Source organism: Monopterus albus, unplaced genomic scaffold, assembly GCF_001952655.1.
Source record: "Monopterus albus unplaced genomic scaffold, M_albus_1.0 scaffold84.1, whole genome shotgun sequence".
Lineage (NCBI taxonomy): Eukaryota > Metazoa > Chordata > Actinopteri > Synbranchiformes > Synbranchidae > Monopterus > Monopterus albus.
Genome location: NW_018127964.1, coordinates 509,877 through 537,014, shown reverse-complemented (window position 1 = coordinate 537,014; position 27,138 = coordinate 509,877). Strand labels below are relative to the sequence as shown.

Below are 27,138 nucleotides of genomic sequence, written 5' to 3'. Positions count from 1 at the left end.
TTCTGGTACAGGAGAGGATTTCATTCATTGTATTGTGACTTCCACTGCAGTACTGTGCACATGCAAACAGGTGTCAAATAAAAGGAAAACAATCATAAAGTGTCTTAGTAAGATGTTGGGCCACCATGTGAAGCCACAGCAGCTTCAGTGCACCTTGGCATTGATTCTACTCTGGACTCTACTGGAGGGATGAATACCATTCTCTTAAAGTTAATATAAGCAAAGTAGATGAAATAAAATTAAGTACTTTAGCTTAAAGGCCCTTCTTTATCTAGAGTGATTACAGTATATAACCATAAGTGTAACAACTTTATGTTTAATCTGATGTCAGGATGATTTAGATGCATAGGCATTAAAATACAAACCAGAAAAAGTAGGGATGGTATGTAAAATGTAAATTAAAACAGGAAAATAGTGATTAGTAAATCATCTTTGTCCTGTATTACATTGAAAACAATACAGCTGCACATTATTTGATGTGATGGGTGGCTGTGCTCTCCGATCCCTCAGATGGCACTGCATCCAGAATCATCTTCTATAAGCGATATAACCACATGAGATCAGAATGACATCGGCACACCTGTGTCAGGTACTACAGCACGTAGTTCCATCCATAAATCCCATTTTAAACTGTACTGTGCCAAAGGAAGCCCTATGTCAACAGTATCCAGAAGCGTAGTCAACTGCTTTGTTATTTCATTCACAAATAAACCACAGATTCACGCCATGGTTAATGTGAACCAACAGGACAGTAGAGCCACAGTCACTCCAAAAGCCTCATTTATATGCATCATACAAAATCGAAATAGTTAAAACAGATTGCACAAATGAAAACAGTTTTAAACAGTTTTGTGCTTGTGTATTCTATCTACTTTCCAGGTTTTCATTTGACAGCATGTGGTGTAGCTCAGGTCTGTTGGCAGCACCTGAAAGTTGCTTGACGTCCTCCTGAATCATGTTCTGGTATATGTTATAATCTGTCCACAAACAAGTTAATCTGGCCATGGCCTTGCAACACTGGGTTTCATAGTTTTCTTTACTGTAAATGAACATTCTATATAAAACCTGGCATTGAGTGTGAAACCAAGAGGAAGTGAGGTACTGTATGTGCTTAGTGGCTGTACTGTATTTGTGGGAAAGGGGTAGCTGCACTGAACGTTGAACTGGTGATGTTTGTTGTGTCTGTTGTCATTAACCATACAGATGTGGATGCAGCTGTGCTTACAGGGACCTGAGTGTGTAGGGGCAGCTGTAGTGTACGGCCCTGGCGGTGTGTGTTTTGGTGTGTGTTTACTCAACACAGTGTTACCGTCAGTCAAAGAAACTGATCTTTATCTTCACATGTGTCAAGAGAAAAGCATCTGAGTATGAGTACACTTCTTTGCTTTGCCATGATCTCTCTGCTGTCCCCAAACAAACACAGATACACAAAGTGTCCTGACTCAGCCTTTATTGAGTCAGTGTTTGTGAGTATACCCACCAGCTGGCCAGTACAATAGGACAACTTTGTGATAGTTTTCCATGTGTGTTTGGTTGGGGGGGGGGAACCGGGTGCAGTTGCTCAGTAGTTTGGGCTTTCCATTGTAATATCCATTGTGGGTGGTGTGAGAGCATCACCACTGCTTCCTGTGCGCAATGCCACATACACACGTAGTCATGCAGACACAACATGATTTTAGAGAGTATGTAGAAAGACACAGAACAGGAGAACAGCATGACAATATGTCCACTAACACACTGCAGTCAGAGTCGCCCCCTATCTCTGTCTCTCACTGAGTCCTTTGAGGGGAAGTTTGTGGCCACTTTCCCAGCCCTCCTCTGGGAGTCTCTTCCAGCTGCCGAAGCTCCACACAGTCCCAAACCTCAGCCCAACTTCTCTGACCACAGCTGTAGCGTGCATGCTGACATCAATGTCCAGGGGTTCACGCACAGGCAGCTCAGACAAGCACACACACACTCCTGCAGAGACGTCACAGCCAAGAGGGCTGACATGCAGACACATTGATGTCTCTCTGTGGAAGTTGTAGTTCCCAGGGCCTCTGAGTTGTAGTTCTCAGGGAATGAGGCAAAACTTTCAAAGCTTAAAAATATTTATGAGTTGCTATGAAAGTCTGACACATTTGGTGGGACACAGGAAGAACAGAGATCTTACAAAAGGCATATTTTAACTGGATAGGTCTGCTAACATGCATTACTAGGGCTCTTGACCAGAGTCATTGTCAGTGTTGTTATTAACACCTGTGCTTCTCCTGCTATGACAAGTCTGAATATCTGCTATGAATGTGGGCTGAATGTGTGAAAATCTAGCACAGAGGGAAGGTCAAGCCCACCGATTCTCACATTTGTGTATATGGTCCGTGCTGGCAAGTCCCAGCTCATGACTTGATTATATGTGTGTGGTCTTGCATGTAGTGAATATGGTCATTGTGCTGTAAAGCCTGCACGCTAGATGGACGTGGGAGGCGTGGTTAGTCCCTCCTCCTTTGTGTCTCCAGCTCCCAGCACACCAGCCATGTTTTCCACATGGAACAATACAAATGTGTGCATCTGTGTGTTGATGTGGGTGGAACTGTTGCATATTGAGTGTTGGAGGGTTTATGGAAAGGGTAATCAGGACTGAAAATTATATTCCGCATAGTTCTTTTTTCCATTTGAGAGAGTTTTGCTGTTTTGTTTTAACTTTTAGCTGGACTTTTTGTCACTTGTCTCCATTAAGACAGTTATTTGTACTTGTTACACTGTAAAACATTCTAAAGTGTACTTGTTCAACCACATGAGAAAGTTAAGTACACTTGAAATTAACAAAACATATATTTGCATTATGCTCATCATAGTTTGAGTTAGTGTAAAATGTATGGGCTGTAAGTGCCATCAACAGTTTTCACAGTGAAAGGAAAGATGTGTTCATGTACGCTCCTGTATGTGACAAAATCATACAACGCATCAGTTTGCAATTATGCAGTACTACAATGCACCTGCGAGTGGTGCATAGTAATGATGATAAATGTCTGAAGTCTTGATTTACTCCTCACTATAGAGTAAACTATCATGTACAAAATACTGAGTGTCCAAAGGAGAGAATTGCAGACACAGCCTAGGAAGTTGACATGTAATCCAAATGTACATGTCATTGACACTCACCCACCCCTGCGCCACATTATTTTAGCAGCTTGCTTCCTTCTTATCTCTTGCACCTTTTCCCCTCTCTCCTCCCCCATTTTGCCTCTGGCTTTACAGCCCTGTCAGTTGAGGTGTCAGAGCCGCCGGGGTCCTCCTCTCTGTCTTTCACTGGCTCTCATCCCTTGAGGTGAACACTTCCAGTTTTCATGTTCACAACTCAACCTCAGCAGAGAAGAGTACAGTGGAGTGAATAGAATATTCCGAGAAACATCAAGGATCAGGGATGGAGGGGAAGAGCCTGAGGGGGGACAGGTTGTCCTGCATCAGGTCTGGTTGAGTTTCAGCATTGATCCCATGTATAATAGAGCATCAGTGGCCATGTGAGAATATTAGACATGACATCCAACGGAAACCTGGATCCACAGTTCCACAAACATGCTCTTGCACATACTGTATGTGCATGTACTATATGTAACCTTGTATCCTTGTAAATCTAAAATGTATGTGAAAACATTTAATACTAAACAGCACTCAGAGAGTGCAAACCTCCCATAAGCAGATCAGTTTCCCCATAATGCCACTACACCTAAACGCAATATTCCCATCATAGGATGATTCTCATAATATGACTGCTTGACCATGAAAACCTACTCCTGGCATTTGTAACAATGTTAATATTATTATTAGCTTGAAAGGTATTCAAGAAAAATTATAAACAAGTGATTGCTAAATGCTAAGAACAGCTAAATAAATGCAGACTGAAATAACAATAGGCGCTTTCAGACCGGAGGAACTTTTGTTTTTTATAGTTCTTAGAACTGTTGGACAAAGTGCTCCATTTTTGTGTGTGTCTGCACCGCAGGAACTGAGAACAATAATAGTTTTTAGAATGCCATTTTGAGGGACTTTTTTAGCTCTTACTTCAGGGTAGGTACTTTCCAAGAACAATAGGAATCATAGGTTATGTAGGTGTACGTTGTCTGCAGCACCACTAACTGTAATTTTTTAAAAACCGTGTAAGCCATGTAAATAATAGTGATCAAAAGCCATCACCAGTGGCCTGGGGAGCTGCTGCAGTCCACCGATGGAAGCCTCTGCAGAGGGTTACTGGCTCATTATATATTTAATATTAGCAACATATAAAGAAAATGCTTACCGGTGTGAGCTTGTTGGCTAATTGCTAGCTTAGTATTACATTACTTCAAACGTTCCTACTGTCGGTGTGAATGCAAACAGAAAAAAGCTCTTGAATGTTCATATGTAGCTCTTGGAGGATACCCCAATGGGGTAGTCCCTAGTACTAAGTCCACAGAACTGCTTGGTCCAAAAGAACCTAATGTGTACTTACAGTCCTTGATAGATGCACACAAGTCACACCATTTGGCTGCATTTAAAGAGTCCATTTCCAATGTGCCTCTTGCTATACTTATTAGCTTCACTTGTCTTCCCTCACTTCACTTATGCTGTGAAAGCTGGCAAAATATTACCTCCAACTTGGTGGAGGTAATGAGAACATCCGACTGGTCATTGATAAGTTCCCAAAACATGAAGTTGAAACAAAGTTATTTCTGTATTGGTACAAATCACTGACTCATAACAGAGACATCAATATGAAATACCCTTATAAAAGAATAAGAAGAAGTGTTTCCTTGTATTTCTTGGCTTCTTAATAATGCATAGAAAAACAGCTGAGCCCAGTGCTCATAGCTAACACACATGCGCACGCTGCCACTGTCATGTTTAATCATGTTTACCATTGGTCCCCAGCTCATCAGTCATTCACTGTGACAAATCTCTGTGAGAAGAATCTGCAAGTCTGCATTTTTCACCCCCTGCAGAATGTGTTTTTGAATTTGTTTTGCCAGTTCATCTCCTCATTTATTAATTTATTCAGACAACCGGTGAACATCAGAGGGAAGCAGGAGCACAGAGCAGGCGAGGTGAAAGGATGGGAAGGAAGAAATTTGTGATCAAGTCTACATTTACTTAAGTACTGTAATTGAGTACAATTTTAAAGTACTTGCTCTTTACTTGAATGTCTCTAGTTTAAGTTTCTTTATATGTTCTATTTTCTTTTGTTTGATTTTTACATTACATTTATCTGACAGCTTTAGTTACTAGTTACTTTTCAGTCATGATCTAAAAAATGGTAAAATATATGGTAATAGTAAAGAATGTAATGCATTGATAATTATAAAACCACCGGCTTGAAATCTTTTGATCCCAGCACTGTCTACGTGGAACACCTCATCTAATTTCTAATTGTATGAGATGTTAGCAGAGACACTAAATGTTTCAGGTCGTTTCAGATGAGAATTTTTTTTTTTTCTTCTTTACTACCTTATTAATCAACTCGTGGCTCCTCATATTGATTTAATAATGCTTTATATCAGGCATATGGACAGTTTATCTGCATTATGAGTACCTTTATTTTTCATTCTTTCTTTATGACTGCTTAAGTACGAGTTTGAATGCAGGACTTTTTGTTGCAGTGGAGTATTTGACAGTGGTGTATTAGTGCTTGCACTTGAGTAAAAGATCTCTTAAAGGATAAGGCCAGTCATTTTATATATTAATAGCATTTTCAGCAATCTCCATACAGAGACTGAAACCGACAGTGAATTGAGCAAGAGGAGGAGAAAGCATGAATGAAGGGAAAGCAGGTGAGGTCAGGTAAACACCGAAGAAGAAGCTCCCAATAAATTTTACCTTGAATGCACACACCTACAAACATACACCCCACCTCGAGGCTACCAGAGAATTATGACTAGAGGACTAGCTTGTCATTATGGTATTACGCATCCTCTGTATCGCCAGGGGCGTTGACATGTGTATGATAGCACACGCATCTACACTCATACACAAATTCACATAGGTTGCACAACACGTCTTGATTTACAGTTGAGCAATATGATGGAATTCTTAGCTTAAGTTTGCAGGAGGTACACTAGGCAGCTGGGACACAGAGAGATGAGCAGACATCCCAGGAGCACAGCACAGTATGTGCTCAGTCAGCACTAAAGAACTAAGAAACTTAAAAGCAAACTGGGGCAGTATGCAAATTCTTACAGCTTACGTAAGCGTGCTGAAGGATGCATAGATCAGGAAGTGTGTCAAGACTGTGGTTGAGTCCAGGCCCACCTCAAAATGTTAGAAACATTTGTAGGGCAAACTTTTTGATATATATATATGAACATAAGCAGAATAGCTGTAAAATCATGAGATTCATCCACAGTACAAACAGAGCTCTATTGGCTAGGGTTTGTATTTGAAGCTGGGGAAATGAAATCAGTTCACATAAGATCCTTGAGCACTTCCCCTCCCTGAACTTTCACTGTACGTCTGCGTAATGCACATTCACCTGGCACAATCACACACACACGACAGTTGTGTGTGTGATTAACTTAAGATAACTTGCCCAGACAGATTTGTTAAGACGTAGTCAACATGCCTTAGAACTGAAAGAACGTGTGCTATATGCAAATCAAGTGGCCTGAAAGAAACTGCTCGCTATAAGGCAGTCATACAACAAGTTTAAAGCATTTCTAAAATGATCAAAGAATTTTTTTATGTAATTGCATGATGAAATGTGAAGGTGTGAATAGACACAATAAGGATACATTTTAGAGAAGAATAACTAATTTTTTGTTTAATAATTCAATTTTTAAAGCTGCAATAATTTATTTTTTAGAATAACAACAGATCAAATACAATAGGTACTAAACCCACAGAGAATTCTTACCCTCCCATTATAGCATCTTCCAGCACATTGTTTTGGGCCTGCATAGTATCATTTCCAGATGTAGCAGGCAGCTGTTTTTTTTAATATAAATACATTAAACAAATATTAAAAACAAATAGACCCACTTTATCCTACCTGCCTAGTACCATACGATTTCTTTGCATTGCAGTGGACTTGCATTCAACAGTCAGACACCAACTGAATGAATATGAAGAGAAACATACTTTCATTTGAGTTTTTAAAACTGTTCTACACTGAAAAGTTGAGTTTACCACCTTGATAACAAGCTTAACTCGTTTCTCTTCACAATGTGAACGTTCAGCTATTTGCTAAGAATTTCACTTAATCAACTTTAAAAGATGATAATATGCCAGTATTGTGTTCACAACTCGTTTTCATGTCCAAGTGGCCCAAACAAATCTGTTCATTCAGGTTTAAATGATAAGATATTTGATAAATCTGTCTTGTACTTAATGTGCTTTTGGGCCTATTTATTATCTTTGGTTTTAACGTTCTTGCTTCGCTCTCTTGGGCGCATCTATTCTTTAGTGAACGCAGATGGTTTTATATATGACTATTGATGTCTAAATGATCATACAAATTGACTCGTGTATTTACCTACATATGTATTATAATTTATGTATTTACTTAGACTTTGCTTTTTTTGCACTAGTTTTTATGCAGTGGCATATGATATTAAGTAATCCATAAGTAGTCAGCTGTGAGTGATGTCATTTAATAGTTTATATAAAAATGAGTCATGCTGCATGTCTGTTATCAGTCATGTGAGTGAACGCTGCTCTGTGACGGCCTTCTTCATTCGTCAACACTGCATCTCTGCTGCTCATCGTGTGGAAAGCTTATGAAGTGAACCACAACACCACCACACCTGTAGTGCACAAGCCAGTTTGCATGGTGCAGAGACACTCAAATGTTAGTCTTACTAAGGTTGTGACGACACTCGGTGATATAATGCATTCCTTACCTGACCTTAATCATCGCAACTAAATGCCAACTGTTACCTTGACCTGACCTTTTGCCTAATTCTAGCAGCAATCCTAAAACCAGGCCTTCAGCATGAAAGAGCCCTTTGAAGTTTTGAGGAACTCACAATGATGGTATTAAACAAAAAAATTGTCTACACAACCACAGAAAGACATATACACAGACACACACAAATGTTTGCAGTGTCTGCAGTAGTCACAGGCAAATTGAATATTTAATTTCATACAATCACACCTACTGTATTTCCCAACATATAGAATAGATTCTGCAGCTGTTACAGTATCGATTTTTAATTAATAGTTCACATGCCAAGTAGTGCTATGTCGCTGGATGTTAGAAGGACTGTGACAAATGCAAATGCAGATCCCTGTTCTGATTGCATAAAAAGTGAACTTTGAGATTTGATGCATATGATAGTGTGTTGATGATAGTGTATTTTTTTATCACAATATATCACCTTGTTTACAGTATCACAATATATTGCCATACAAATTGGAAACCCTGTAACATGATATGTATTGTATTGCCAGATCCTTGCCAATACACAGCTCTAATATTGATCTCAGAATATTTATTTTTAGTGTAATATAGAAGTATTTGGTTTAGGAGCACAGCACAGATAATAAATATGGCTCATAAATTCAGAAATAAAAGCTTTTAGTTTTGTCTTAAATTGAAAACCTGAAAAAACAACAACTGTGTACTATATGTCATTAATTTGAGTATTTGTCCTGCTAATTTGTGTTTACTTGTACAATAATTTATGATTCAGTGAAAGCAAGAAAGCCCAGCAATATTAAAACTGCGACTATTTGCAGAATATAATTTGCATAAAATAAACTGAAATCGTGCTCAGAATGTCTTTCAGACTACATCAATATATATTTGAATGAAATAAGTGATCATATAAGAGTCAGGTGATGCCCAGAGTCGCCGTACAATTCACCACAGCCCCTCTCTGCCTCACCCATCCCCTCTGTTGTTGCCATGGAACACTGCACAAGGAGTGGAAAATACAGTGACCTAAAAATACACTGCTCATCAACAACACACTTACAAACACATGGGTACATGACACACACACACTTACACACACAGGCCAAGTGTCTTTAATATTAGAAAGCACATGCCTGACACCTGAGAAACACAGCACAGCGGTGTCACCCTCCTCACCCCTCCTCTGTAAACTAGTCCAGGCGTGGCCTGCATGTCCCTGAGGGTCCAGTCTGATCTGGTCTGCTGCAGGCTGGCAGTCAGCGAGGAGGGTCTGGAGGGGTGGGCTGTGGGGGGGACATACTTATGACATCACAGCCCAGTTGGCCCAGCATGCCTGTGTCACATGGGGCATCACCAGGTCTGATGTGGCCGCACCGCTGATGAGAGAAGATGTAGGTGAAAAGGCCACAGAAAACGTGACCTTCATCCCAGGATTCTCCTGCTACTGCCCCATGCACACACTCCCACAGGTATCCACACACAGAAACTCACTCAGGTATGACAATTTTCTATATAATTAGAGCTACTTGTTGTATTTTCTTTTCACTTATTTCTTGCCCTGTGCTTTCTGTCTTCTCATCAAAAAGATGAAGTGTTACTTGGTTTCCTCTCCCACTCCTTCAAGGTTTTATTTAGCTCATCTTTGTCTTGAGTGGAGCCTCCGCATTGTTCCATCTTGTTGAATTCTCTGCATATATAGCACTCTGCAAAAGTCTTGGGACACTATTAAATTTGTAGTTTTAACAATGTTATGATAACTATATACAGTTATTTATCAGAATACGACTAGAAAATATAGGAAATATGTAGACCATATAAAAAAAAACACAAAATCAACAAACAAACTAGATAGGCAAGATGTGGTATTCAAGTTGTTCTAAAATATGAAGAATCCAGAGAGGTCAAGGACAAAAACAGGAGTGTAAAAGAAGACCAAGAAAATGGTCAACATCTGGTGATAGGTTTCTCAGAGTTTCTTCTTTGAGAGGCCGGAGGAAATCCAGCAAGGACCTGGCTCAGCATCTGGCAGATTCATCTGGATGCCAAGTTGATCCTTTGTAGAAGGAGGGCAGCCAAGAAACCACTTTTTCAGAAGGGGGACAGGGAGAAAAGGCTGAGATATGCAAAATCTCGCAAAGATCGATGTGAAGATCAGTGGAAAAGAGGATTATGGAGTGATGAATGGAAGTTTGAAATGTTAGGGTCCAATCGTTGACAATATGTGAGAAGAAGAGTTGGAAAGAGCTGGAAGAACGAGTGCTTGCAGCCTCTAGTGAAACATGGTGAAGGGTTTGTCATGGTTTCAACACTTTAAGACAGTCTCCCCAAAAGAATCCAAGCTGTGCTAAGTGCAAAGGGAGGTCACGCTAAACACTGGATTTGGACTGTAGAAGCTGTTTTGTTCTGAAAATGTTGTGGTTTTAATGGTGTGTACATATTTCCTGTGTTTTCTGCTTAAATCTTATTAAGGATAAATATAAATTATCATTACAAACTTTCTCAAACAGCTAAATTAATTGTAGCCTAAGACTTTTGCACAGAACTGTATCACTATAAATATGTTAAATTAGTTTTGGTTTTCTCCCACTGTTTCCATCTTCCTGTAGTTATTCATAGCTTTTGTCTCCAGCACCTTGTGTTTCTTCTTCTTTTTGCTTTGTGTTACCTGTTGGTTCTGCTCTAACTCTGAACTCTCTTTGTGTTTTTCTTTCCTTTGTGCTTCTAACCTCAACCGTTAGAGCCATATCCTTCTTCATGATCTCATTTTCCATTTCTTTTTTACTAATCTTTTTTCTTATCATATTTGTCAGTTTATTTCGTTTTTTTTTTTACTCTTTTCTGTGTACTGCTACATTTTTTCTATTTGATCATACCCTTCAACTGAAGTGGATACATCAGACCTGATGTATTTCTTGAGCAATTTTTAGCTTAATTGTGATTCTTTAAAATGTTGTTCTAATTGATACAGTAGCTTGATGCTGCTTCCAAGTGATGTGCTGCATTTCTTATGCAGACACTAGTAGCACCTGTTTTTGTAAGAGCTCTGAACACAATGGTGTGAATTTTGTCCACTCTAATTGAAAAATGACAATATGGGCAAACCTAGATGAGTTTGCTCTGTTCATTCAAAATTCAAAAGAGGCATGAGCATGAGTGCTAGAATACAGATGTAGCAGCTGTCTAGACAGAAGATATGACAGCAGTTTGCCAAACATGGCTGCTAATAATTGATTTTTTTTGTTTTTGATGTTTGTTTTTTTTATTAGTGACTAATATCTAACAATAAATCTTCTGTTTGGGTGGGTGTAAATAGTGGATTTAATTGTGAATGGTACAGATGTAAATATACTGTACAACCTCTAAATACTTAAAGTGAGAATGGAGAATTTGCTCTTAGACACTGATGGGCAGTATACACAACATTAAAGCCACTGGTAGGTAAAGTGAATAACACTGATTATCTCATTACAATGGTGCCTATGGGTTATATTAGACAGCAGGAGAACAGTCGCTTCTTGAATTAATGTGTTTGAAGCAGGAAAAATGAACAATGTTTTATAGGGCTGCAGTTAGATTTGTGACAGGTGCACTTCTAACTTCTTCACACCTCTTCAAATAATGAGCCTCATACTCTTCTCACATCTTTCACGCATTAAGGATACGATGAGTCTGTGTCACATTGAGGGTTAGAGAAAGAATTGAGGTACTGAGAGATGCAGACTCAGCCTTGGCTCCAGCTCTGACTCTCATGTTTCTGTCTGTGGGAAGATCCCAGTTCAGAAAGATCAGGAATCCTCCAGCTGACACACACACATGCACATGTGGTGAGAGTCCCGGCTCCCTCCGGCCCTCCTGACCTACACACCGTACACATGACAGTGACTATGTGGTCTGGCTGGCAGAATATGGAGTGAGATTATTTTACAGCAAACAAGCTTTGCCTCTGAGCAGATCAGGTTGTGCTACTGATCGCTGGCCGTTAACAGAGTGTCCCAGCTGGCTGCTATGCTACTGACTAATCACAGCCTAATCACTGGTCTCATGATCACAGCGAGGACATCAACATGAACACATTCACAGAGAATGTAAATGATTTAAACATGAATGTTCTGATGTTTGGAGCTGGAAAGTAACATAAAAACTATGTACATATGTTTAATTAGAATTTTGTAGTACCACTGTAAATAATATTAATATATATCTTATTCATAAACTATTTTCCAGATTGATATAAAAATGACAATGAGGGAATGTAAGCAGCAAAACAAATATACATTGTAGTATAAATGATGTGAAATTTAAAATGAAAGAAGTTAAATCTACAGAAATTAGCTCTATAAAAGCCATTTCAGATTAAAAGGTAGAAAAAGTAGTTGTAGGTTAAAAAAGCAGTTTGGTATTTTCCTTAAGTGTAACTATTTTATTTTACTTAGCCACTTTGTTTGAAGTTTATTACTATCATTTGCTATTGTAGATAACTATTTCCCAAGCAAAACAGAGTTCATGATGCACTGAGCTTCTCAACATTACAAAGTGGTCAGTTTCCATGCGACCTGGACCACACAAATAATTTAAATGTCATAATATAACTATTTGAAAAAGGCCACTCCCAAGAATAAGCACCTCTGCTCTAAGGCTAAAATAAGACAGTGTATTTTACTACAACATGCACATTTCTAATTTTAAACATCTAGATTTACTTTGGAATACATATTTAGTCCCTGCAATAACTTTTTTAGCTGATATTTGTATACTACACCATTAAACAGATCTGTCAATGAAATGAATCCCCTGTTGGGTCTGTGTACAGCAGTGATACCATTTCACAGTGTAGAGCCTGTCCCTACATCCTGTCCACCAGCCCTTGCGTTTTGGACCATCCCTAGGGTTTGACCTGGTCAGTGAGCGTATGTCCATCCATTCCACGCTTTACCAACCATGTGATCTGTTCAAACATACATACACATATTCTTGACATGTGCATGCAGAAGGAATATTCTTGACCAGGAAAGAACAGTTTAAAATCACAGGTCTTCTGCTGCACCTGATATCCTGATAGCAGTGTTTACCTGCAGGGTGGGACATAATGGACGAGTCACATAGCCATTGAGAGGTGGAGAAGAGACTGACAACAGCTTCTTTTTCATGCTAAACCACAGATCAGCATGTGTCAAGTACAACAGAAAATACCTGTGACCTATTTACAGGTTTTCTAAAGTGTGTGTGTGTGTGTGCACATGTGCATGCTGACCTCTCTTTTAGTAAGGGACCGTCCCTTGTGAAAGTGTGTGGTTTCTTTACAGGATATGGGTTTCTGGTGAAAAAGACAGAGAAAGAGAGTACTCTAACGAAAGCTTAGCTTCTTTTCACGAGACAACTGTTATCTCAGGGCCGTGTTCAGAATGATTTATGTAGAACAGAGATATACAGTGGGTTTCACTTTTCTGATCTAGTGGAAATAAATATGTGCCCGCATACATTTCATCTAATAATCTCATCTGCAAAGGGAATAAATCGCACACTTGTAAATTCCATTTTAAATAAAAAAAGAGAGGTAGTTCTTAAGAACTGTTCACAGACTGGCTAGTTAGTAACACTATAGTGTTATGTTGTGCACACAGCTATGGATGAAACTTGCCTTCCTCTATGTCACCTTGCATGGATACTAAATGAATAATTGGTGAATTAAACCTATGCAGCAGGGGTGGAACACTGAGGGACGGCTTTGCCATGGCTCTTTCATATTTAATTGTTATGTTGAATTATTCTCGCTCACTGTCATTTTGTACCGCCATGAATTGTGCTGTGGAGTTTGCGTTTCTCAGTGTGTGCATGTGTGTGTCTAGGACAGGGACAAGAGGGAGAGTGATGTGGCAGTGGTGCCTGAGTTTGCGACGAACACTGGAAGCTTGTGGGAAATCTGAGCCATCGCAACACAATGAATTAATGAACAGGATCCGAATGCTACGTTTAACACAAGATACAAGTGCGTGCACGCACACACACACACACACACCCACACACACACACTGTGTTTCCATTACTTCAGAGGATATTACATTGACTTACATTTCCTGGAGTCTTACCCTAACCTTAAGCATATCCACTACTTGCCTAACCCCAATAAAATTTAAACAAGGTGCCACTCAAAAATTAAAGGCTCACCCCCAGTAATGTGAGTGTGTAAACAGATTTAGGTCCCAACAGTGTGAGTAATATGAGCACATAAGCATGCAGTGGTGGTTTTACTTAAGTAAAAATACAAAAGTATTAGCATAGAAATATACTTAAAGTACCAAAAGTAAAAGTACTCATTATGCAGAATGGTACATTTCACAGTGGATTATAATTATTGTTGCATTATTGTGCACATCACATTTTATGTTGCAGCTGGAAAATGTGCAGCAAATTTTAACTACCTTATCTGAAGTAATGTGTGTAGCTTGTGAATTTACCCCAAGGAATCAGTTAAGTTGTATGATTATACTGTAATATTTTTTTTAATTATGCTGACTGAAAAGTAACTGAAGGTATTGAATTAATGTGGAGTAAAAAATACCATACTTGCCTCTAAAATGCAGTGAAGTCAAAGTGTAAAGCAGCAGAAAATGAAAATAAAGTACAAACACCTGAAAACTGCATTTAAGTAAATATACTTTGTTACTTTCCACCCCTGCAAGCATGAACACAAGCGATGCCAGCTGGTAGTTTCATACCCAACTCAGATAACCTGGTGACCTGGGCCAGAGCTACTTCTACAAACTCCCCAAACCTCCAGTTCACCACAGTAGTCGTTACACTGATCATCACATTATAAACACTTCTGAAGGGTCCATGTTGTTTAACTTTATGTGAACAAATCAGTTCTGAAGCCTTTTCTAATCATTTACTTTAGTTCAACTCAGCTGAGTTTGTTCCTTTTAAAACAAATTTAATTAAAAAGTCTGGTTATAAAGCACTTAATTATCAGGCAGACTTCAGTGTGTTTATACAAATATCTACTATTTGACTAAAAAAATCACCACATCAGCACACAGTGCTGCTCACGCTCGTCCGTCAGTGAGAACAGTTATATCTTGTATCCTCTGATTCAGTGATATTCAGAGAATAGTCTGTAGCGCCCCCCTCAGGAGAAGAAAGAAAACATCTGAAACAAAACATGATAAATACACAGCATAGCTACATTCTGTGATTTTACAGGAAAACCTAAATGTGCACTGTATTCTTTTGATTAGGCAAATTAGCCTTTAGATTAACATCAACACAAATTGCTATTAAAATTTGTTTGGCAGAATATTAGCACCTCCTAATTTGATGTTATTTAGAAAATGATTTAAACAAAATTATGATTTTGCTTTGGATGCAGGTACTTAAAAATGCTTTCCTAAAAATCAGCTGATTGTTCTAGCTCTGGCTTCAAAAAGTAAAACGAATGAGGAGTACAAACGTAGACAATCAGTGTTTAGGTCATCACATGTAATCAATACAATTTCTGATGCCTGTCTGCTTTCTGGAATTACTCTGACGTTATAATACTTCAAATGTTACTTTTCAAAAGTTCATTTTGCCTGTCTGCACTCATTGAAAGAGGAAGAAAAAACAAGCTTCGGGACAGTTGGTGTTAAACCCCAGGGCAACCGTGCTGGAAACTGTTGCCTTTGAACCTCTATAGAAATATGCATACTGAGAAGTTAAGACCCATCTAGAACGATTTCAGTTTAGAAGAGTTGCTATTCATATATAAAGACAAGTCTGGGCTTTTCTACTCATGCAGATAAGATGCTGTACAGAATGTGTGTAATCTTGTTAAGGTCAACATGCTGAGCCTCAGGATCGCATGATAAGTCTGACAGTTAAGGTTGATTATATGGTAAGTATACATGCAAGTAAACAAATTATAAAGAACACTGATAGGATTAATTAGTGAGTTATGACCAAATCCCCAGTCAAATACGTTGCACTTAGCTATAATTTGTCTAAAACCTAGCATTAACCATTAGGTGAACTATCACTGAAACTTGATGCTCAGCATTCTTGTAGTTGTCCTCCTTTCTAAGATTCCTGTTCAGTCTCAAAGCAAAACCGACCAGGATGTAATTTTTGTTGAAACAAAGGGGCTGTCCAGGCCTTTAGGCGTAGGTCTGCTAGTGCTAGAAAGTTCAAAGTGAGAACACTACCTCACCTGTCACTGAAAATATGACGGCAAAACAACTGAGCTCATCTTAGATCACAGGACACATATCTGCTCTGTCGTTAGGGTACGGACAGACGGGAAAGAAAGCTTTCATGTTTTCTGCTCCAACTACTTGGAATAGTTTACAAACAGGAACTATATTACCAAACTTGGTAAGACTTAGATTTACAACAACTTTAAATTCTATTGTGATTCTTTTTTAGCACATTTTTGCTTCCAGTACATTGACAACTGCCTATGTAAAGTGCTCTGTTCCTGGCTTATTTTAAACCTTGATTTATCTTGTTGTAAATTTGTCATGTTGGATTATCCTGCCGGAAATTGTGATGCTGCCATCCTGGCCCGATCTCCCTTTAAAAAAAAAAAAGTTTTATCTCAATAGCACTTTAGCTGGTTAAATTAACAAAAATAACTAAATAAAAAGTTACCCCCCCAATTAAATACAAAGATTAATTCACATTGAAATGTGCAAATAGTTTTATTGTTTAACAAAAATCAGTCATCTTTAAACATGTTGAATTTTACCATTTTTATTTTATTGTACAATATTACATTACATTTTGTACAAATCCTGTTTAAAAAAAAAAAAAATTCAGGCTACAAGGAGAAATGTCTGAGCACGGCACTGAAACTTGGCGCAGTGGAGGAACACATGCTGCTGCTGCTTGGGGGGAGGGGCCACGTACACATATCACATCTGAGGTGGGCTCATGTTGACTCCTCCCATTCGCCCAATCAAATGTTCATAACACATGATGGGTAAAAGCAACAAAGTGCATACCGACTTCAGATGTAGATGAAGATCATGTACTGAAAAGGCTGCATACAAATCCAGCTTGTGTGTCTGTGTGTTGTAGTGATAGTGGGGAAGGGAAAGGAACAAGGGGGAGAAGTTTTTTGCTCATTTGTTGTTTGGTCCAGATCTGACGTGTTAAAAAGCTGAAGTGCAGGGTCGGAGGTCATCAGGTGGGCTTTAAGAGCGGGTGTATTTCCCCCAGATGTGCAGCATGAAAACTGAAGCAATGAAAAGCAGACTCATCACCAGTACTGGCACCGGGCCGCTGTAACGACAAAGAAATTCAGATTAATACACAAACAGAAAACCCCATCATTTGCTGTAAACCCAACCAGAGCCAGAGTCTTAGTGAAGTGGCTGATTTTATTGATGAGCTTCGGAAACCAGGAGGGGCTCTCATCTCTGAAGGAGGGACTGAGTGGGGGGGGTGGGGTGGAGGTACGCATTGCTAAGTAGCAGCATTGCCATGCCAACCATCTCCTCCCTCCCCCTGTCAGAAGGCTGTAATTGAGTTGACCTTTCAGAGTGGATCCTTTAATGAAGCTTTGAGACCGGCGTCTAACGCGGGAACAAACATGCACTCGATATACAACACGGTATAGCAAGTCTGCCGTCCTTCTACTGCCGGAGAGACACACTCAATAACCACCTCAGCACCATCGATCAGCCATGGCCACGAGACAGGACGACATCTCTAATATTAGGGGGAGGATGCAGCAGAATAGAAGTTTATGAGGTGGAGTTTTCTTAATCTGCACCTTCCTGACACACAGGGCGCATACAGACACGCGCTCTTAAATCAAGCTGCTCCACAGCTCAGACACGATTTGTTTTACCACAAAGGCACGTCTGCCCAATTTCCTGTCATTAGACATTCCACCCACTGTACCTGATGAACATAATATTAATGACAGCCCAAGTGTCGGAACACCTGAACATTAATCTGTTTTTGTGAGCGGATGCAACTTCAAATGTCAAAGGCTAAATTTGTTTGTGTGCGTGTATATGTCCACTATTTCTTTAGTGTGTGTATGGGTATAACCGTTTTACAGTAGCTGCTTTTATAAACGGCACTTACACTTTGAGGCCTGGCGAGTCTTCTGTGTAGAAGCGCCACATGCCACCAGTGCCTGCTGATCCTGTGGTCCTGCCACCGCTGCGTGTACCGCTGCTGGTTGCTTTCCTGTGGAACGCACTATGTCAATAATATGTTGATGCAACAAAGTAACCACAGTCCTAGCAATACAACACTTGTGATAAGAAACATATGGTATTAGATTATTCAGGGCTTTACATAACATCTGACTTGATCTCTGTATACTGCCTCTTTATGTATTGTTAATTATACAATTAACAGCAATTTTCTTAACAGGTCAATACTTTTTATGACATGATCAGTGAGAACTGAACGAAAACCACAATTTAAGGGGACAACTCAGTTTTGTGAAACTTTTGTTTTTTTTTCTCGGACCAGAATTTTATAGTCATACTAATAAAGTTTATCAAACTAAACCGTGTAAATCATCTTAATGAAGATTAACTCTGAACTTGAGCAAGTCATTTAGAAACCATGATAGGTGGAAAAAAAGAAAAAAAAAAGAAGTGTCATTATACACTGTATTCTGAATGTAACTCCAACTACAGTGATTAATGAAACAGAGTGATTCATGGCTGCTTTACTCATGCGATGAGATTAAACAGAGGTTAATGAGGTAATGAAGAGGGTGATAGTAATGGGCAATAATGAAAGAGGTAACAACGGGCCTTTGATTACACACCGATTAAGTCCACAGCACATCTATCTGCTGCTCTAATCTACAGAGGGCACATAAATGTACAGGGGAGGGCTATCTGCAAATAATTAATCATTTTTACTGTATGATGGCATGAGAAGGGAAAGTCAGTGCTGGAGGTTTTTGGAAAACTGTTATGGAGAGATGTGTGCAGGCTGAAAGAACAATCTGTCACATTTAATACAATGTGGGCATCAATAGCAAACTTTATAGTAGTGTGTGACAAGTCTCTGAACTCTACTGAAATAATGCTTCCAAAAGATATTCTCATATTTTTGTATTTTCGCACAGAGCCCTGTCTAACACATCAGTCCAAAATCATCCATGGGCCTTACTGAATTGAGGTGTTTTGCTTGTAAAGGCCATATAATACGATGTATGTCATTTCATAATCCTCAGACCACTTGTGGCCTGTATGAAAGGATCTACACTTGTTATATTACATGATCTTGTCTTTATGTAGCATTCACTTATGGAATGCCTGTTTGAATGAGTGCAGTTTTAGAAGTAAACATTTAGTGGACCTTTCATGAGGGTTTACCTCTGCCTGACTGTGGAGCCTGCTGCACGGGGCGCCACTGTCTTACTGGGGGAACGGCTAGATGCCCCAACATTGGTTGCACTTGCTGCTGGTCCAGGCTGAGAGGAAAACACCAAAATTAATCACAGACAGGATTCAACTCCATTAATTTAAACCCTTACCCTCTCTCTGTCTGTCAAAATCTGTCACTCACGCGCATAAACAATCACAGCTAATGTAACCCAAAACACTGAAATAAAAAGAAGTAATGTTTTTTATTAACTAACCTAAGTAACCCAAAACACTGAAATAAAAAGAATTGTTTTTTATTAACTAACCTACATCTGATTTTGAACTGTAAGAACAATATGTTGTTTTTATTTTTTATTTTATCTCAGATTGATGCCAAAGGCCTAACGTTACAGTACGAGTCCACAATGTTCATTGCTTTCAACATCTAACTACTGACAACATGCACACTCAACCAAATGTATACATGTACAATTAACTCATTTTGTGCTACGCCAGTTTAAATTGTGCATTTTATTAATGTTCGAGTAGCTGAAGAATAGCCACGTCTACTTGTGATTAAGCCAAGATTGGCAAGATAGCTAACAGCTAGCAAAACGTTAGCTCAGGTCTAAATGAACACAACGAAGGATGTTAGCTTCAACAGCGGTAATCGTTTCAGATGGAACTGAAAGTCTTACCATTTTGTTTTATTTGTCCCGATGCGACCTGAAGCCCTGAGCCCCTTTTCAAGTTGATGTCCACGTCAAATGTATAGCAGGCAGTCAGTGCGTGAATTGGTTAAAACTTAAAAAGGGGTCTCAAAAAGCTGACGCTTGGCTAAAAAGGACACGACTGCAGAATACAAGATCGGCTCAGTTGGCCGGGCACAAGCCTGACCGGCTCATCGTATTCACCCTAAAAAGAACGAAACATCCATTATTATATGAGGCTGATTTTATACCACTTCAATGAACCGTATATTTCGTATAAAAATCCGTTTTTATTATCCAAGATAATAAATTTATTTGTACTTTAAATCAAAGGCAAATTAATGACCCACCTTGACTCTGAATAAGACGTGTCTTACAGGAAGCAAGGTCTCATTGAGGAGACTGGCGCCATTGTGGCTCAAACACGAAGCATTAGTCCCCTATCTACAACTGTTGACATGAGCCAAAATGGAGTCTAAACATTAACGATACCTGCTGGTAGACCAGCATAATCACAGGCTTCCCAAAAAGTGGACAAGGTAGTGAAGAGAACCAAAGGTAAGCATAAATACCTTATTATTAAATTGTGCAGAGATATTTGGTTGTGGTGTCTAGTTAAAGAGACAGTTACCCGCTAATTTAGCTATTTGAAACGGGTTATTTTCATTAGCTACATAAATAAGTTAGTACGCACAACCTTACCACGGCAGCTAAAGACACTTAGGTGACATTTTCCAACACAAACAGTTATCTGAATCACAAGTCTCATTTTTGTGACTTGATAACCATGGACCGTACAGTTCCAGCAGAGCACTTTGAGATACTGAAACAGTCAGGTAAAGTAAATGTAGGTACATTTTCAACTAACATGACAAGTACTTTAAGGGGTAGAAGTTATACACTAAATTTAGTTGTACAGTCACAGCTGTACTGCAGCTCTGAAATGCTGGAATCAGAGTAGATGTATGAATTCTTCTTTTGGAAGTATCAAGTTTACACTGTTTACATGCCAAAGAAAACACATTTCCTGTGTGAGGCATTTCGTATGATAAGGCAGTCACTTCTTTAAGTGTTGACATAGCTTTTACATCTGATTTTGGCATTAACGTTACTTGTACTGTTTGGCTATCTGTGCTTATCAATGTATCACTGTCATTCTACATGATATAGTAATGTTTCATGCATTTTTATTTTAAATCTGGTCTTTAAACCAGCATTGTCTTAATGTACTCCACATTCAGTTTTAGCTTTATTCTTCTGGTGTGCAGGATGGTGCGTGTGGTGTTTCTCCATCCAGACCTAGGTATTGGTGGAGCAGAGCGACTTGTCGTTGATGCTGCGGTTGCTCTGAAGTCTCAGGGATGTAGTGTTCAGATCTGGACGGCCCATCATGACACAACACACTGTTTCTCTGAGACCCTGGATCCAGACCTGCCTGTGGTACGGCAACACAAGCCTTACTACATAATGCTGTCCCTAAGAGATACACAACAAAGATAAAGAATAGCAAATGTAAAATATGATAGGTATGACCTAATTGTTTTTGTTACTTTTCTAACAGGTATGTGTGGGTGACTGGCTTCCCACAAGTGTGTTTGGCTACCTACATGCCCTGTGTGCCTACCTGAGGATGATCTATGTGGCCCTCTACCTGGTGTTCCTCAGTAGCGTGGAGTTTGACGTTGTGTTCTGTGATCAGGTGAGTTGAGTAAGCAAATCTTTGTCATTTTGGTCGTCACTTATTTGAGTTTTTCTGAGCCTTCTGTATCTCATAACTGTCTTTGTTGGTCAGAGAATAGAGTCTGTCTCTTTGTGTCTCTTTTTTGTGTCACACCCTTTTACTATACCATGTCATAAAGTGGTCACTCTTTTGCTTATTTTCTACAGTTTTGTCTTTGATACAAATACACATGCACATAATTAAAGGAGTATAAAAAGCATTTCTCAGCCTAGAAGAAGCTTCACAATTATTATCAGCCAAAACATGTAATGCAGAGGTCACAAGAGTTGGAAAAATGTATATTTAGTGGTTAGATAGACTGTTTAGCATTTACATCCATCCATCCATCCATCCATCCAATATTTATACTGCTTGTCCTGAGTAGGGTTGCGGGAGGGCTGGAGCCAATCCCAGCTGACATTGGGTGAGAGGTGGGGTACACCCTGGACAAGTCGCCAGTCTATCACAGGGCTGACATATAGACAAATAAACACACACACACCCACACTCACTCTTATGGGCAATTTAGAGTCGCCAATCAACCTAAGCTGCATGCCACTGGACTGTGGGAGAAAGCAGGAGTACCCAGAGAGAACCCACATAGGCACAGGGAGAACATGCAAACCCCACACAGAAAGGCACCAGGTCGGCTGGAGCTCGAACTCAGAACATATGTTTTATATTTAGTGACCATTTATATACTTGAATGTTCAACTGTGTTATGTATTTCAATATTTAGTATTCTTTTCTTTTTAGTGTTTATATGTTTTTGTTTGCTTTGTCTCCATAAATGTGTGAATGATGCACCATGGTACTAAGACATGTTCAAAATGCACCGATTACCTTAAGGGAAGAATTATGGGTCTTACTTGCACACAAGTCCAAAAATGCTGCCATACTTGTTTATGAGTAGCCATGAAAGAGGAAGAATTTTTGGGGAAGATGTGTATATATTTGTTCATGTCAACATTGAGTTTTGTTCTTTTGACCGCAGGTATCTGTATGTGTCCCGGTGCTGAGACTATCTCGACACAGGAAAAAGGTTCTGTTCTACTGTCACTTCCCAGATCAGCTGCTGACTGAGAGGAAGTCAGCTCTGAAGAAGCTGTACCGCACTCCCATCGACTGGCTGGAGGAACGCACCACGGGCATGGCTGATATGGTACGTGACAGCTGAGGGTGGACGACAGGATGAGCACAGGTTTTTATGGTCAGATTGTGTTGTTTTACTTTATTCAGATAAAAATGGAATGCTTAGCATCTTTTAAAAAGTTGGTAAGGAATGCTAAGCGAATGGACCCCCCCCCAAGTTGCCCCCGATGGTTAGTGCCATCAGTGTGAGTTGGCGCCACAGATGGCTGCCTCGGTTCTGTACCGGAAACAAATTCCTTGTGTGTGTAACATACTTGGCCAAATAAAGGTGAGTATTATCCTGAGTGAACAATGAAGCAAGCCTTTTGCGCAGACTTAAGATTGGCCAGAGGGTCTTTGCAGAGGATTTCCGGTGTAGTCTACAGGAGAGCTAAGGGCTGTGCAACACGGTGTTCATACAGACTTGTAACTAATAACCCAGAAATACATTGTCTTAACAAGTGGAATTGGTTTGGCTACAGCCAAATTAGATTGCAGTTACAAGCTAATTAGAGATACTCTACCTCATTTCTTTTCAGCTGCTAGAGGGTCGAGTGAAACACATGCAAAGTGACATAAGCCGCTTCAAACTGCTTATTGTCCCTCCCATTGTGTCCTGTATCCTTATTGACTACATTAATCCCTGTTCCTGGTTGAGACAAGCTATGCAAACAGTCCAAAACTAGCAGACTAATGTGTAAAATTGGCAGTCCAGTAGAAAGTTGTAATAATGTCACACAAAGCACTAATGTTACACAAAGTTTGAATTACTCTGAAATATAATTCATATTAATTCAATACAAAGGTAAAGTGAGGACCACACTAGTTTGCTAATGTTACCAAAAGAAACACATTAGCTTTAGATACTAACATATCCAATTATTATCCTGAGTGAACAATGAAGCAAGCCTTTTGCGCAGACTTAAGATTGGCCAGAGGGTCTTTGCAGAGGATTTCCGGTGTAGTCTACAGGAGAGCTAAGGGCTGTGCAACACGGTGTTCATACAGACTTGTAACTAATAACCCAGAAATACATTGTCTTAACAAGTGGAATTGGTTTGGCTACAGCCAAATTAGATTGCAGTTACAAGCTAATTAGAGATACTCTACCTCATTTCTTTTCAGCTGCTAGAGGGTCGAGTGAAACACATGCAAAGTGACATAAGCCGCTTCAAACTGCTTATTGTCCCTCCCATTGTGTCCTGTATCCTTATTGACTACATTAATCCCTGTTCCTGGTTGAGACAAGCTATGCAAACAGTCCAAAACTAGCAGACTAATGTGTAAAATTGGCAGTCCAGTAGAAAGTTGTAATAATGTCACACAAAGCACTAATGTTACACAAATTTTGAATTACTCTGAAATGTAATTCATATTAATTCAATGCAAAGGTAAAGTGAGGACCACACTAGTTTGCTAATGTTACCAAAAGAAACACATTAGCTTTAGATACTAACATATCCAAAAGGAAGAACACCACATCTGAACCAAATTTGAGTCCTTTGGCTGCTTTTAACACTCTCCATCTCAAAAAGCCAAACTGGTGTTAATCCTGCTGTTTGCTCTTTCTTTGTCCTTCTCTCTCTCTATACAAATTAATGTGGCCTCTTCGCTCTGGCGGCCACTGTTACGGACTTTCAGCTGCCAAGAGCTCCTCCATGACTGACTGTTTGAAATGACTACTCGCAGTTCCAAAAACACCTTTTTATAACCTTTTCTAGGTGGAAGTCTGGGGCTTTGAACACAGGGTAGAAAACCTGGAATAATAATGGAAGGACTGTAGGCAACAGAGTGTAATGGAGGGGGTTAGTATAGTGGAGAGTCACCAAGCTCCATCCAGTTTTACTTGATTTATCAATGTGTAAAATCTTAATGCATTTGCACAACCAGAGTTGATTCACACAGAATTATTTTTATCTCTGTTGTTTGACAGGTTAAGAGAAGTTATGTCTCTTTTCCCAACAAACTTGAGCTTGGCCTTTGAAAGCTACAGTGCTACTGCAACTACTCTGTTTAAAACTGCACTGTAATAGAATAAATTAAAGTACAAGGTATACTGTAGCATTAAGCAGCTGAATAAACCAAAGTGATTATTCAGAATTTGATGGTGTCTGTTGTCAAGGACGCATACATTTTGATTTTAATCTAGACTTTAGGCTGCTTCCCAGCTTATAGGGAATTAAATCCGCCATGATATACATGTGTGATCCTTATATCTAATCTCTATATTTCCTCCTAGATTCTGGTAAACAGCCACTTCACTGCAGGCATTTTCAGGGAGACGTTTCATAGTCTAAGCAGTGTCCAGACAGATGTCCTCTATCCGTCCCTCAACACTCACACCTTTGACAAGTTGTCGACTGAAGCACAAGGCCTGGGAGGCCTGCTCCCTGAAGGAACATCCTGCCTCTTTCTCTGTCTGAACCGATATGAGAGAAAGAAGAATCTGGGCCTGGCTCTGGAGGCTCTGGCCTTCCTGAAGAGCAGCCTTCCTCCAGCCCTGAGAGCAGGTATTCATCTGGTGGTGGCCGGGGGCTATGATGACCGGGTTACTGAGAACATTCAACATTACAATGAACTGAAAGATCTGGCAGCGCAGCTCCACCTACAGGACTGTGTCACTTTCCTGCGCTCCCCCTCTGATTCACAGAAGGTGGCACTGCTGCAGGGCAGCACTGCTGTGCTCTACACCCCAAGCAGAGAGCATTTTGGGATAGTTCCTGTAGAGGCCATGTACTGCTGCTGCCCTGTTATTGCTGTGAACTCAGGGGGCCCCCTGGAGAGCGTGGCAGATGGGGAGACGGGCTTCCTGTGTGAGCCCACAGCCGAGGCCTTCTCTAAGGCGATGGAGAGGCTCGTCAGGGAGCCGAAGCTCCGCAAGGACATGGGCCAAGCTGGGAGGAGGAGGGTACAAGATAAGTTCTCTCTTCAGGCCTTCTCAGACCAGCTGTACAGGTACATTATCGGGCTGAGCCAGTGATGTGAAGGCTGGAGGAGAGGCAAGAGAAAACCAGTGGGATTGTTGGAAAATGACCCTCAGCTGAACCGTGAAACTGACTGTGGATGAGTGGGGTCTGCAGAGAGTTGAAGTGGATGTCTTCTAACAGAGAATATATGTGCAGGGTGTTTGGGGGGTATTATGAGGACTTGGAGGACAATTAATCAGCATTCGCCTGGCGATGTTGCTGAGAGGAAAAACCGGATGGAATTTCTATAGCAATTAAGACAGGGGGAACGGGTTTGCTAACCCTCTTTCTGGAAAAATACCACTCCTGCCAATGTGTACATGCACATAATTGTACTTGTGTAGCAGTGTGTCAACCAAGAGCCCAGCAAATGAGTGTACTTGAAAGGATTGATTGTTAGCATAATGTTTTGTTTATGCTTGTTCTTCCTTTTTTACTGTAGACTTTGTGCATTTGGCAGATGAAGTAGAAGAATGTAGTTACCACCATGTTCCATCAGGCTGTGCACAGTCTCAGATCGATCAACGGGATGCTTCCCACTACGTCCCGTCTGCCCAGAACTTTGTTCCCCTCCTTGCATTTACAAGGCGCTGGCCTGTCCATGACTCCTGCTGCTGCGTGGAGGTTATTAGCAGATGATAGAATGTTTGGCTTTATTAGAGGTCTGGCTCATGGGCAGCGTGCCTGTGTCTGGGTCATTATCAGCGAGGAGAATAGCGGAAGGTCATTGTGTTTGTGCACTGGCCTCCTCAACCCTAATACTGTATAGAAATGCTCTTATTGACATTCCCGAAGTCTTAATAAACAAGAAGACACATAGTTTCTTGACTCTTATGGGCTTTGTTTTGTTGGTAAGATTTTTTGGCCTTTAATAGAGTTTGCTAAGGATTTTGTGGGTGAGTGTGGAGGCAGTGATACATAAGAGACACAACAGGTCTCTATCCACTGCTGCATCATCATTTGCAGAGTTTGAGTTGTATCCATATGTGCTTCATTCTGTTTTTAAGAGAATCTAAAAAAAAAATCATTATTTCCATTACTGATTAACATGCTGATTATTTTTTTAATTAGTCAAGTCAAATCAAATCAAATCAAATTTTATTTGTATAGCGCCAAATCACAACAAAAGTCATCTCAGGACACTTTACAAAGTAAGGTCTAGACCTTACTGTTATCAATATTATTACATAGGGAAAACCCAACAAATCCCCCTTGAGCAAGCACTTGGCGACAGTGGGGAGGAAAAACTCCCTTTAACGGAAGAAACCTCCAACAGACCCCGGCTCTTGGTGGGCGGCCTTCTGCCTCGACCGGTTGGGGTGAGTGGATAGAGGAGAGACAAAAGAAGAAAAGCAACAAGACACAACAATCAAACACTGATCAGGTCAATGTGGCTGGTGACTGCTTGTCAGAGACATAGAGCTCCAGGGCC

At 40.0% G+C, this 27,138-nt stretch overlaps 2 protein-coding genes across 2 annotated transcripts; one reads left to right on the top strand and one right to left on the bottom strand.

Annotated features, from left to right (window-relative positions):
• Window positions 1–16,600: 16,600 nt before the first annotated feature.
• sec61b (SEC61 translocon subunit beta) lies at window positions 16,601–20,327 on the bottom strand. Its single transcript, XM_020607254.1, has 5 exons — window positions 20,240–20,327; window positions 19,878–20,094; window positions 19,189–19,286; window positions 17,933–18,037; window positions 16,601–17,119 (listed from the first exon to the last, which is right to left on the bottom strand). Exons 2-5 carry the CDS (start codon window positions 19,878–19,880, stop codon window positions 17,032–17,034), a joined length of 294 nt encoding a protein of 97 aa, XP_020462910.1. The 5' UTR covers window positions 19,881–20,094; window positions 20,240–20,327; the 3' UTR covers window positions 16,601–17,031.
• Window positions 20,328–20,341: 14 nt separating this feature from the next.
• alg2 (ALG2 alpha-1,3/1,6-mannosyltransferase) lies at window positions 20,342–26,526 on the top strand. Its single transcript, XM_020607253.1, has 5 exons — window positions 20,342–20,447; window positions 21,158–21,329; window positions 21,451–21,588; window positions 22,604–22,771; window positions 24,980–26,526. Exons 2-5 carry the CDS (start codon window positions 21,159–21,161, stop codon window positions 25,718–25,720), a joined length of 1,218 nt encoding a protein of 405 aa, XP_020462909.1. The 5' UTR covers window positions 20,342–20,447; window position 21,158; the 3' UTR covers window positions 25,721–26,526.
• Window positions 26,527–27,138: the final 612 nt, after the last annotated feature.

Bases quoted from the DNA above. Each gene is read 5' to 3' on its own strand.
- sec61b (XM_020607254.1), bottom strand. The intron at 18,038-19,188 runs GTAAACCCTCAT...TGCGTTCCACAG, and splicing joins GGCTCCACAGTCAGGCAGAG to GAAAGCAACCAGCAGCGGTA. The intron at 17,120-17,932 runs GTAAGTGCCGTT...TTGTCGTTACAG, and splicing joins GACTCGCCAGGCCTCAAAGT to CGGCCCGGTGCCAGTACTGG.
- alg2 (XM_020607253.1), top strand. From the start codon at position 21,159: ATGGTGCGTGTGGTGTTTCTCCATCCAGACCTAGGTATTGGTGGAGCA. The intron at 21,589-22,603 runs GTGAGTTGAGTA...TTTTGACCGCAG, and splicing joins ACGTTGTGTTCTGTGATCAG to GTATCTGTATGTGTCCCGGT. The intron at 22,772-24,979 runs GTACGTGACAGC...ATTTCCTCCTAG, and splicing joins CCACGGGCATGGCTGATATG to ATTCTGGTAAACAGCCACTT.